Source organism: Heterocephalus glaber, unplaced genomic scaffold (genome assembly GCF_053883595.1).
Source record: "Heterocephalus glaber isolate CG9 unplaced genomic scaffold, H.glaber_assembly_v1.0 deba00001729, whole genome shotgun sequence".
Classification (NCBI taxonomy): Eukaryota; Metazoa; Chordata; class Mammalia; order Rodentia; family Bathyergidae; genus Heterocephalus; species Heterocephalus glaber.
Genome location: NW_028258440.1, coordinates 2,833,920 through 2,846,428, shown reverse-complemented (window position 1 = coordinate 2,846,428; position 12,509 = coordinate 2,833,920). Strand labels below are relative to the sequence as shown.

General features: G+C 40.7%; 1 protein-coding gene across 2 annotated transcripts in view; it reads right to left on the bottom strand.

Moving 5' to 3' along the window:
• The window catches only part of Frmd7 (FERM domain containing 7), a 46,376-nt gene extending 34,089 nt beyond the window's left edge, over nt 1-12,287 (bottom strand). Inside the window, exon 1 of one of the 2 annotated variants that reach the window (XM_087199867.1) lies at nt 12,165-12,287. In XM_087199867.1, coding sequence (XP_087055993.1) covers nt 12,165-12,221 — 57 coding nt within the window. In that variant the 5' untranslated portion in view covers nt 12,222-12,287. The remainder of the gene's footprint in view (nt 1-12,164) is intronic. The other variant, XM_087199866.1, reaches the window with a different exon arrangement.
• Nucleotides 12,288-12,509: the final 222 nt, after the last annotated feature.

Here is a 12,509-nt window from a genome sequence, read left to right as displayed (position 1 = left end):
TCAATTAGCGCATTTGAGCAGGGATTAGCTGCCTGGCAGCTGAAAACTAGAACAGAATTAATTTCTTCATTGATTCAATAGATATTTATTCTGTATTTACGATGTTTCAAGTTAAGTACTAACTATTCAACAGATGTACTTTGCCTTCACAGATTTAATAGAACTCACTGTGTTCTTTTGGACTTGGTCCCACCCACTGAGCTCCAAATATCCTTTCTTTTCGGCCTCATGTAATGCTTGACACCACATACCTCTCTAACCCTGTCTGTTTCTCTGAGTCATTTCCATTGTTCATCAGTATCATGAAAGTTCTCTGGTGGCTCTTGAAGGTCCTGCTTCCTCAGTTAGTTTTCCCTACCAACTGCTGACCATTTTCTACACCACTTTTCCTTAAACACACGAGAACAGTTTAAGATGTGAAATGCCAAGATAACTCCAAGACACTCTAGGAAAAGGCTTAAAAGTGGATAAAGTGATCAAGTGCATGGGCTTTTTAGATTTTTAAAAATTTCATTAGTGCACGTTAGTTATAAAGCATAATGGGTTTCATTCTGGTATGTTCATACATTCTTATAACTTACTTTGATTGTTTTTACCCCATACTCCCCTTCATCTTTCTCCTTCCATCCCCCTTTCCTCTTTTATAAATAGTCTTCCTTCTACTTCTTTGTCATCTCTTTTTACCCTAATTTTTCTAGGCTCCATATATGACATGAAACATGCAATATTTGTCTTTCTGAGTCTGGCTTGTTTTACTTAAGGTGATACTCTCTACTTCTCTACTTCCATCCATTTTTCTGAAATTGACATGCTTTCATCCTCCTTTATGGCTGGATAATATTCCATCATATATATATATATATATGTATATATATATATGTATATATATATATATATGTATATATATATATGTATATATATATATATATCACATTTCCTTTATTCCTTTATCTGTTGATGGGCACTTGGGGTGGTTTCATAGCTTGACTATTGTGAATTATGCTGCATAAACATGGATGTACAGGTATCCCAAAGTATGGTGACTTTAATGTGAGAATATACCCAGGAGTGTATAGCTGGATCCAATGATAGATCGAAATGCATGGGGTCTTAACCCGAAGTGCCCAAATGAAATCCTGTTCCTACCACTTACTCGTCTGAAATTTTGGGCAAGTTCACCTCTCTTCCCTGTTGCTCATCTGTCAAATAGAAATGCAGAAAGCACCTGCTGTATGGAAAATTTCAATAAGCTAATACATGTAAAATACTTAAGGATTTCAATTAGCTAATATAAGTAAAACACTTAAACTAGTGCCTAGTACGTAATGAACATTCTATTCACATATATTAGCTCTTATCACTATTATTTAGGTTGGAAAAGAATTGAGTCATGACGAATTTACGTTCAAGGAGATTGATATTTGAGGGCAGGTGCCTGGAACCTCTGCATATCACCTATTGTGGCTGCAAACAGGTTGCAAATTCTGGAACTGCCACTTTGAGAGGAGCTCCCTATTTTGATTGTTTTTGGAGGAAATGGATCTTACACAGCGGCAGTTTTTTATTTTACTATTTTTAATGAGCAAATAAATTATATGTATTTTTCATGTACAAATGACCTTTCAAAATATGTATACATTGTGGAATGGCCAAATTGGGCTAATTAACATATATATTATCTCAGATATTTATCACTAGGACAGTTTTTTTTTAAATTAACTTCCTTTCTTTCTTTTCTTTTCTTTTTTTTTTTTTTGCCTTATTCCAAAGCAATATATGCTCACTAAAATAGTAAGCAAAGAACATACACAGAAAAGGAGGAAGAAGAAATAAAGTGCTGGTAATCACATTCATCAAGAAACAGTCAGTATAAGGATCTTAGAGTTAAGCTTTCTAGATAATTTTCAATGCATGTGACATAAAAATACACTTTGATCAATTTTTGAAAATCTTAGTGTTATGAATATCATTAGTTTCTGTATAAGAAACTACCTCGTTGGGCTTGTAAGTTATTTTGTCCTTTTAGCTATTGTAAACAACACCAAGATAAGCATCTTAGCACTCAAACATGTACATACATCTTTATAGCCAACTTCAGCCCTTTCCTTGAAATACAGTTTTGCAGAAATCAAATTTTCCCAGCTCGTTTAGGTTGTTCTTCGCCTTATTTTTGTTTGTGATTTATAATTAAATACTAAAATGCTTAATTGAACTTTCATGAAATTTTTAATCAAGTGTTGAAATAGGAATAGGAATTGTGAGAAGGATTTATGACAGTGATTGTCATTACTTCTTAAGGATTTTCCAAACCCAAACTGGGTATTTAGAAGGCAGCAGGCTGTAGGAAGGAGACTTGGGTGAGGCAGTTAGCATTCACGTTTAATTTCTGACTCAAGTACCTATTTGGAGTTATGACCTTGGGCTCATATTTAACCTTGGTGAATCTTCGTGTCTTCATAGGAAAAACCCCATTTATGACTTGGCTCCTGCTTGTCTTGTCTCAGTTCTCAGTCACCCCTGCCCTCAGTTTTAGGATCCAATCAGACAGCTACTCCACAGGCCTATCCCTGCTTCTTCCTTTGCTCAGACCAACCTCTGCTTCTGTTCCGCCATCCCCCTAACTCCTCCACACATACCTAAATAATTAGCACTGGTCATTTAGGGCTGGGGCAGGCATCACCTCCTTCTTGACCATGCCCTAAACACACACACACACACACACACACACACACACACACACTTCAGTTTGGGTTGGATGCTACTCTTCCTTTGTGCCAGGAAAACTATCCTTGCTGCTGTCATTTGTATTCTCCACACTGTAATGGAAGTACTTGTTTGATTTTCCTATTCGGCTGTTAGCCTATGAGCTCTTGCAGGAAGAGTGCTATTTCCTACTTATCTCTGCATCCTCAAGAGCTACACAGAACATAGAATCTGTGAGCACTTCAGGAAACTTGCTAAACTAGTGATAAATGAATGAAGGAGTACAATTATACCTATCTTACAAATGTACTAATGATCATAGGGAATAAGGTAAATTGAAATTCCTGGAATATTATTAGGTCAGGAAATGGCATCTCTCATAGCTTTAAAGGTAACTGACAGCAACTTTTGAACACTTGAAATGGTCTGAGCCTGAAGTTCTGGAGAACCTTTGTGTTTGTTTAAGTCCGTTGAAAGGTGAATTTCGTCAGCATTGGAGGAATCTCCTAGGACAAAGGACCTCTTGTTTAAGACAGCTAAGCCCAGCGATTAGTGGTAAGGCGCCAAGCCTAAGTGCTTCCAGGGCCTGGGGTCAGCTTCCCCAGACAGACCTCCCCTTTTGGGCCCCACACCTGGGACCCAGAAGAAAAGGAGGAAATGGGGAAAGAGGAAGGGAGGGAACACAGAAAAAGAGAATAGAACAAGACTCTGTATGGGGAATAATTGTAGCTTTTACACAACAGCTGTGTTTAGGATGAGACAAGCTATACATCAGAGTTCCGCAGCCCCCAGAGAAGTGCCTCCCAAACGCCTGTCACCTTCCATTCTTTCGGAGCAGCACAGCCTTCCTCAGCTCTTCCCAGGGGTGCCTTACCCTAGCACCTCATTGGCCAGCTCTGCACCACCTCCTGGGGTGCAAATGAACTCCAAGGGTGCATCTCTCAGCAGCAGAACTGGTCTAACCGACTGACTTTGCGGTTCTGATGGGTGTGGCACACAGCTGCAGAGTGGCTTATATTGCAAAGGCGAGTACTGCTCTCTACTGCTGGGCTGGCAGGTTTCAGGCCATTTTAGGAAAAGGCTGGATGGGTCCACAGCTGCCTCCCAGGTGGTTCTGCCCCTCAGGTCATACCCTTTTGACCCCAAGGCAGTGGACCGGGCACAGTGAGTTCAAAGAATTTCTCCTTCCACAAGTTGTAGTAGACAACTTCTTTGTCTTAAAGCACAAGTTAAGACTAAGCTCTTAAAGGGTATTTGTGTTTGTGACAGGTCGAACAATGATGCAAATCCAAGGTAATCGGCCTTTGAGAAGAGAGAGAGAAAATCTATAGAGTCCAGGGGAATCTTGCCCTCTAGCAAAAGAGCCCTGGCTTCAAGGTAGGGAGCCTCCACGGGGCCACAGCAGGGAGGGCTTTGCGCAGGGTTGGAAGGTGGAGTGGCAAGCCCCAACTAACTGAAACTCTTCACACAGAGTCCCACGAGTGCAGACTTGAACGAACACACAAGTGCCACCCACCTGGCTCTAAAGCCAGCTCCCCAGTTGCCTCCTCCAGTGCTTCAAATGTTCTTGGATTAGGTTCCCTCCTTTCAGCTGTGGGGATGGGAGGAGAAAAGGCAGGGCAGGGGCAGGAGTGGGAAGCCTGCAAGCCAGGCCTCTCTGATGGAGCAGGAAGGCAGCCTGGCAGGCAGGTGACACAGAAAATAAGGGGCCCCTAGAGGGGTGGAACGAATGGGTGGCACCAAACCACACTTGGCCCATTGCTCAGCCTGGCATTGGGCCAGTCAAAGCAGAAGCACTTTCTTTTCTTTTCTCTTCAATTTATTTCCCAAATCAACAAACATTCAGATGTGAGGGACAGAGCAAACTCAGTTTAAAGGGAAGCATTCATCAGGCAGCATGGGTCCCCTGCAATGACAAATAAATCCTTGGCAAAGAGGCAGCCAGCATTGGCTGGGCTGAGTCCTTTTCTGTGCTGGTTTAGAAGCTCCTTCACTTGGTCTTCTCTGGGCAGCCAGGGGGTGGTGGTGAGCTGATCTGATCAGACTGGTGGTCTATCAACAAACATTGATTAAATACCTAGAGTAGGGTAGGCTGCTTGCAACTAGAGAATATATCATGAAGTCCTGCAAACCAAGAAGCTTCTCTGCACATAAAACAATCACACTTGAGTTGAATCATAAGCCTCCTCCCTAAGCAAAGACCAGCCAGCGTTTGGAAGCTAGGTAGATTGTGGCTTCAGTCCCAGCTCAATTACTGACTTAAATAGCAACAGGATCTTAGATGTCAATCTCTCTATGCTTCAGTTTACATGATTGTTAAAAGTAGAAAAAAATATAATACTTTAGGCCTCATCAGCTTGGAATACTGCTGCTTAGACATAAATATCTGGATGTGTGTTCACCGTCTAAAATGGGGGCCAATTTCATGAGGCATCGATATAGCAAAAGTACTGATACAGCTTGTACTGGCTCTGTTCTTTTGCATATGTTCATTTGTAACACCGTGTGGAATGAATACTAATATTATCCTCATTTTTCACCTGAAAAAACCCAAGTCACAGAGAGGTTATATAACTACATTAGATTTTTGACACTTGCTTATTTGACTTGTGTGAGAATTGTGTAGGATTGTGCATGCAAAATACAATTAGAACATAATCTGTCAGTAGATACTATTCCTGATAATTATTCAGTAAAATTGTTTTCATTATTATCCATGTTGGCATTGCTATGAGTAGTAACCATGGGGTCGTTTATAATGTAGTGAAATGCAAAGGGTTGGGCTATTTTCACTTGCTCTCTTAAAGGAAGTCCTATAATATTTTAAGTAACTCTAGAAAGTTATTATGAACTCTTCCTGGCTTAATGACTCCAGGAGAAAAAGCAAATCACCTGGAGCTGCTGAATAATAAGAGACTAAACCCCGCAGAAAGGCAAGACAAATGAACCCCAAGAAGCCCCACAGACTTGGGGGACCACAACACTATTACCTGGAGATAGGCTGCAAAATCAGGTATTATCAAAAGAAACTCCAAGCTGAAGGTGAAAGACTGTTCTATGTTGGTTTGTAAAGTGTAGAAATAGAGTTCTGTGAGCATGGAAGAACAGAATTAACAAGCTTTACGCACCACTCTGTGTCAGGAACTTTACCTCTGCTGTCCCATTTATCTGCACAGTGGTCTCATGTGATAGAGGTTATGGATACCCTCACTGTACTGATAAGGGCACAGGCTCAGAGCGTGAAGTCAACCTCTTGAAGCCCCACACCTTAAAACTGTAAAACTGTCTTTTACTCATCTTTCCTGTCTGTATTCACCACAAACTAAATTCAGATTCTGTAAGGGAGAGAGATCTGCTCTACCCTCCTTAGTGGGCTCTTTGGCTGTATGCAATAACCCAATTAATACAAGCACTGATTTACTAGAAAAAAGCATAAATGTTTGTATTAATTGTATGCCTACAGGGAGATCTTCACAAGAGGGTGAAGTCTGAAGAAATGACCAAAGCATGATATGTTTATACTTTTTAGATAAAAAACAACAAATTTATGAGGAAATAATATGACAAGTGACTGTGTGATATAGGGTATTAAATTCCAAGTATGTCACTAAGATATACGTGGTGGGGGGTATAGAAGCTGGTAGAAGACAAAGCTTACTTCAAAGAATGTTTATGCAGGTTCACTGCAGGCTCAATTACCGGTCTCTGGTGATCTAGGCTATTTTGCAACCTTGGTATGTGAAGGACATCTCCCCTGAAAGAATCTTTATGGCCTATTTCATGTAGGGAAATACAGGCTAAGTGGCTTTTTCTGAAGTTGCAATTCCTAAAGTGATTTCACCTTGAAATAATCAATAGACCAATTTGGGATATTTTGAGATGGCATGTTCTTAACTCCTTCAACCCCAATCAGGCTGGAATATTGATGTTTGGGTTAGGAAATAGTTCGACCATCTAAAATCGGAGCCACTAAACTTGATGTCATTATCCAGATTCTACCTGACATCTCTCACACTTATAACACGTATTTCATTAAATACTGCTTGGATGAGTGACTACATCAATTAGTAAATCTGTAGCGATGCTAATGTGTCCACTTTGAGCTATGTAAATCCTTTATTCATTCTTTACCTTCAAGAACAGACTTTTTAATACACCAAATACATTTCCTGAATAATCTAGCTGCTGGCTTTTCTTATTTGGCCTTAATTTCCAGCCACTTCTCATCTGCAAGGCTCCACTCTTCACTCCCACTGACCTTCTTTTTGTTCTTTGAAAGGGTGATGTTCTCTTTTGTGTTTGGCCTTCATACATTTATTTCCATAGATCACTATTCTTTCCTCCTATACTCTTGTCTCCCACCCTTCACCTTCCTAGTTCATACTCAACAACTTAAATGATTTATTCTTTGGGAATCTTTTCTTGATGCTTAAAGACAGAACTAAGGCTCAGATAATGTCCCCGGGGCCCCACAGTTTGTAACTGGCAAAGTCAAATTTATCCCGGTTTATCAGACTTCAGATAAACATTATCTCATTTGTATTACTCCTCAAATGACTCAAGGAACTATAGGGGATAAATGACTGGCCCCAGATAACACAGCTAAACTAGAGCAATTCTGTAGCCCCAAATCCAGGTACACTCTATTATATCAGAGCAATTCTTCTCATCAGAGATGGTAGCTTTCTGAAGTGGGGGAAAGGGTTATCTACTTCACTGTTAGCCATATTACAAACCCTTATCACTACAAACTGAAAGAACAAATTCCTGGGCAAATATCCCTAGGGCAAATACCACTACTGCTAAATCAATCATTCAATCAATCAATCAATCACTAGGCGCTTCTTTGCTTTCCTATTTGGCTTGAATAGTGGTCAACGCTGACACTGCCTCTACTCTGTCTCTTTGATCAAATGAGACCTCGTGGCCTTTATGATGGCCTCCAAAGGAAATCAGGTGAGCTGACTTAGTCACTTTCCTGTCACTGAGATACAATATCTGACACCTACAAATTACAGGAGGAGAAGCTTATTTTGACTCATGGTTTTTAGAGGATTCAGTCCACAGACTCCAATGCAGGGAGGGGATAGCGGGAAGATCTGATGGAGGAAAGCTGCTCATATCGTAGAGGTCAGGAAGCAGAGAGAGAAGGGAGGAGTCAGGGAGGGAGATACACCCTCCCAGGTCACATCTCAGGGACCCGCCTCTTCTGTCCAGACCCCACCTCATATAGCATATTCAGCTCTGAACTCTCCAGTGGGTTAATCACTGATGAGTACAACACCCCAGGATGCAATCACCTTCCAACAGCCTAACCTCTGGACACATGAGCCTTCTGGGGAACATTCTAGATCTAAACCATAACACTGACTTCCTAGGTTTTCTGTGTAACCACTGCATGGCTAGTACAATCACTTAGCAATCAAGTAAGTGTAAGAGTAGAGCTATTTCAACCTCTTGTTTTTTTAAGTTCCTGAAACTATCAAAGTGAAATATCAGCTTTGGAAATTCAGAAGCAATGATTCCTGCAAAGACAGAAATGAAGCAGGGAAAGGGAGCCAGACACTAGATGGAAGTGAGTCAAGTGTGGTATGGAATTACTATTTAATAATACTCCCCAACTCCACCTGAGACAAGTAGATAGCTCTGGGTTATAACAAAACTGCCCCCCAAAGACACTCATCGCTACAACTGGTGTGAGGGAGAAGGTGGGGTGTGTATTAGGGGGATTTGTAGTCAAACTAAAAACCTAACCTTCTCTAAGATCTCAGAAACCCTCAGCTTTGGTCTTATTCTCTCTATCAAGAAAACACCCAATCTCCATGTTGAGGAAGAAAAACTGAATTTACCTAAAACCTGTAATTAATATACTTTTTTGGTACTGGGGATCGAACTCAGGTCCTTGTGCCTTCGAGGCAGGCAGCGGAACCACTGAGCTAAATCCCCAGTCCTAAAACCTCTAATTAATTTTTAAGTCATTACCTTACTCCCTTTCTCCTCCTGCTACCCTACTCTCATTGTCATTCTAGAAATCCTTCCTTGATTGTCCAAGGTAATATTGTCTGTGATAAGAGCAGCACTAAGGATGATGCTGATACATGGTCAGTTCTGTGAAATAAATATGAGGGCTTGAAAATTAAGATGAGGTGTACTACATTTATTTCATCATTGGTTATACTTTAGTAGGCACATCCCTGCAATTCTGAAGTCCCATATCTCTTCTATGCCCCCTAAATACTGTTGAAAATTCATAAAGGAAAAGGGTGGTAATATTTTCAGAAAGTGCATCTATAAAAATCAACACAAGTTCCTCAGAGCACAAATATGCAAAGAAATCTCAAACAGAATGTCTCTGAAGCCAGCCATTCTTCCTAGTAATCTAACTGAAACTACCAACAAGTTAAAGAGACAATGAGACACACACACACACACACACACACACACACACACAGACGGGCGCATGAGAGCCATATCAACCATGCAATGAGAAAGAAAGGAATCACTGAGGTCAAGCTGGCAGTGCCCAGCTAGCACTTCCCAGAACAGGCTGTGCCCTTGTTCACGGACTTTACCTACCTGTATGGTAGAGTCAACTGCATGCAGACAGGGCCAGGCACATGTTAGGTCCTTGATAAAAATTTGTTAACTAAATAATTACATTAATAAATGAATGACTAAAAGGTCTCAGGGACAGGGCTTTTGTGGAGATGGGTGCATGAAATATTATAGCCCTATATCTGATTCTTCTGACACCACTTGGCCTCCTATAATCCACAAGAAGATCTCAGTGTCCCTAATCCCACTGTAAATGGTGACACTGGCATTCCGGTTTTATAATCAGTTTCTGCCTTCAGTTCTTGTGGACTGCCAATGAATCACTTCATAATCTGCAGGCCTAAGCCAGACCTTGCTTGGATGCTGGCAAACTCACCAAGACAATGTCACTGAGGGTAGGGTAAGGGTTCTGAATGTCAATTAGCCTTCCCCAGATGACACTGTTCTACCTGATTATGTGTATGTGTTTAAAAATATTTCTACCCCTATACTTTCTATAAAATCAGCATGAATATTTGAGTATCCACTATTCTTCCTCATGCAACCAATTATTTTCTTGAATCTTATCTTGAAGGACAAGTCTCCCTAGGAACAATCCATGCCTCCTGCAACTTTGGTTAAGTTTGGTATCAAAAGCCCCTCTACGTGACTTTTCTCAGCTACTGAGTTTCCTTCATTATGATTCCAAGTATTTTCCTGTCCTATTTAGGATGTTAATACTAATTTTAAAAGCGCATTTTAAGATTGCTTTTTAAAGCACTTGAATTAGTGAAAAGATTCATGCCATGGACTCGTGACTTCTAGGGACCTCTTTCCCACATGACTCTTCATCCATTGAAAAAGAAAGAAGGATCTACTAATTTGTTCACAAGAATCATCAGAAGCTCACTCTGTGTCATATGCTTTTTGATAGCAATGGGAAAAAATAACATGCATGAGCAATATTTCAGACCTATGTTCTGGATAAAACTGCGTATGGAGGAAGGGATAGTTCTAGATGGGAAATCCCAGCTCTGTACTTCTACGTTGTGTGGTCCTGGACAAGTCACTTAGGCTCTTGGAAACCCCATCTCTTAATTTACAACATGGGAAAAGATCTTTTTCCTACCTTCACTCACAGGGTGAAATGGAGGATCAAATGCAGTAAAGGATGGGAAATCCTTTTGTGAATTTTAAGCGTCATCCCCCAGTGACTCACTACCACTGCTGTCATTATCATCACTATCATCATCATTTCATTACCATCATGACACCTACTAGTGTTAGGGAGAGAAGAGACTGTTGCATGATCAGATGCTAAGTCAAGCTTCTGTCTCCTCAGGACAAAGCTGGCCAGAGGACTGCAGCAAGTACTATTGCCACTCTCAGTAACACCATGATTGCTACTTACGGAGCAGCCTTCCACACAGCAAAAAGGATCAGATGCCTTGACACTCGAATTGCTGGGTATCAAATCTCTCCTATTATCTTTCCAAGGAACACAATGTATTTGCAGCTGGAAAGAGACAACCTGTCTTGAAGCCAAATCATGCTGGCTTCAAGTTGCTGGAATTGGCTCTTCTGAAGGTAAATTTTCTGAAGCCTCAGCACTCTGCTCCCCATTCCCCATCTAATTGGATCTGAATTAGAACTGCACATTCACAAAACTCTTCTGTCACTTTTTGTCAAAGATTTCTCTTTGAGTCGCTTGAAATGTCTATTAAAAACTTAGCCTAAAGCAGTGTCTTTTGAATACCAGGCTCAGTAATTCAGGTACTGGAGCACTGTGAGCGTCCACTAACAGCAAACAGATAAATTACTCAAAAGACATTTTCCACCCTTAAATATAGTTCCAAGAAAGAATAGGAAATGCCTCATACCTCTAATGGAAGCTATTTGCTATGAAAACAAATCATTCAGCTCTGTGGACCTAGAAATGCCTTCTGCACATAAAACTTAAAGGAAAAGACAGCAAAACAGCAGCTGAACCCAATGCAGTCATCATCCCCAAAGCACATGATTCAAATAAAGTGATATACTCAGTTGAAAAATGGGCTCCCCGCACACCCAGAATTATGGCTGAGCTACAGTAGTTGTCATTTTATGTACAAAAGCAAACAACCAACATTTTGTATGAATTTCCAAGAAAATGAACTATTTGTTCCTTCTTAGTAGCTAATGTAGATATCAGAGGAAATAACATTTTGGGTTCCAATAAAAATGTAGAACATTTTAAAATGCTCATCCATAAATCCTGACATAAAAATGTACGCATTTTAAGATCCTGGAACATGAGCACCAAATGATGTGCTTAATACATTTGTTCTTTCATGAGATGAGGTATAATTGTATGCAATCAGCTTGTAGCTAGGAATTATATTAAGAACTCTGAACTATAAGTACTGAATCCAACTAAATCATCTCTTATCCTATTTTTCTCTTTCATACTTGTTATTACTTCCTGAAGTTCTCATTAGAACTACATAATTCTACACCCACAGCCCATAGGTTTTCTTCAGAGAAGGAGGGCAGCTTGTCCCCTCTCCTTTCCCTCAGAACCACAGTCTTCTCTTTGCCAATGCTCAGGGCGTGAGAGCCACAGATAAATCATTTCAATGAACAATAATACCTTATTGGGTAGGAGAACTAAATTATTGCTGCTTTGCCGTTTCACAAATATTTAGCATATCTTCAAAATCTGCTATCACTGTCCTTTGAGAGAAGACAACATGTTCTAGCAGAAAGGTTAATGGGAAAACATGAGCTACATTGTGATATTAAATACAAATTTCTTTTCCAATGCTAAAACCCAGTTCTCGCTCATTCGCTCCTAAAAAAGACATAGCATCGCCGGCTAATGGGCTGCCCACAAATGACCATTATTCAATGAATAATAAAGGAATAATAGCAACATGATTTCCACTTACATCAACCACAAAAATCTTCTGGGAATCATCCAAAAACTGCACTTTTAAATGTAGCATCCTCAGAGAGGCCGCTGGGCTGTGAGCAGGCTCAGAGTGCTGTGGGTGCTGTGACAGGAAGGGGCTTTCTCCAGCAATCTCACTCCCAGCTGGATGCGCTCAGTCTCCCACCCCCAGTCAGGCATCCCCACTTTTGGCGGGGCCCACTGCTATTTGTGCAAAGTGATACACACCCGAGGGCGCTTGTGCTGCCAAGCGCTGGGATGGGCAGCATCTGGGCAGCCTCCTCTATGGTCAATGTCAAAGCCAACTGGACTTTCAACTCAGTTCCTTTCTATGAAGAAACAG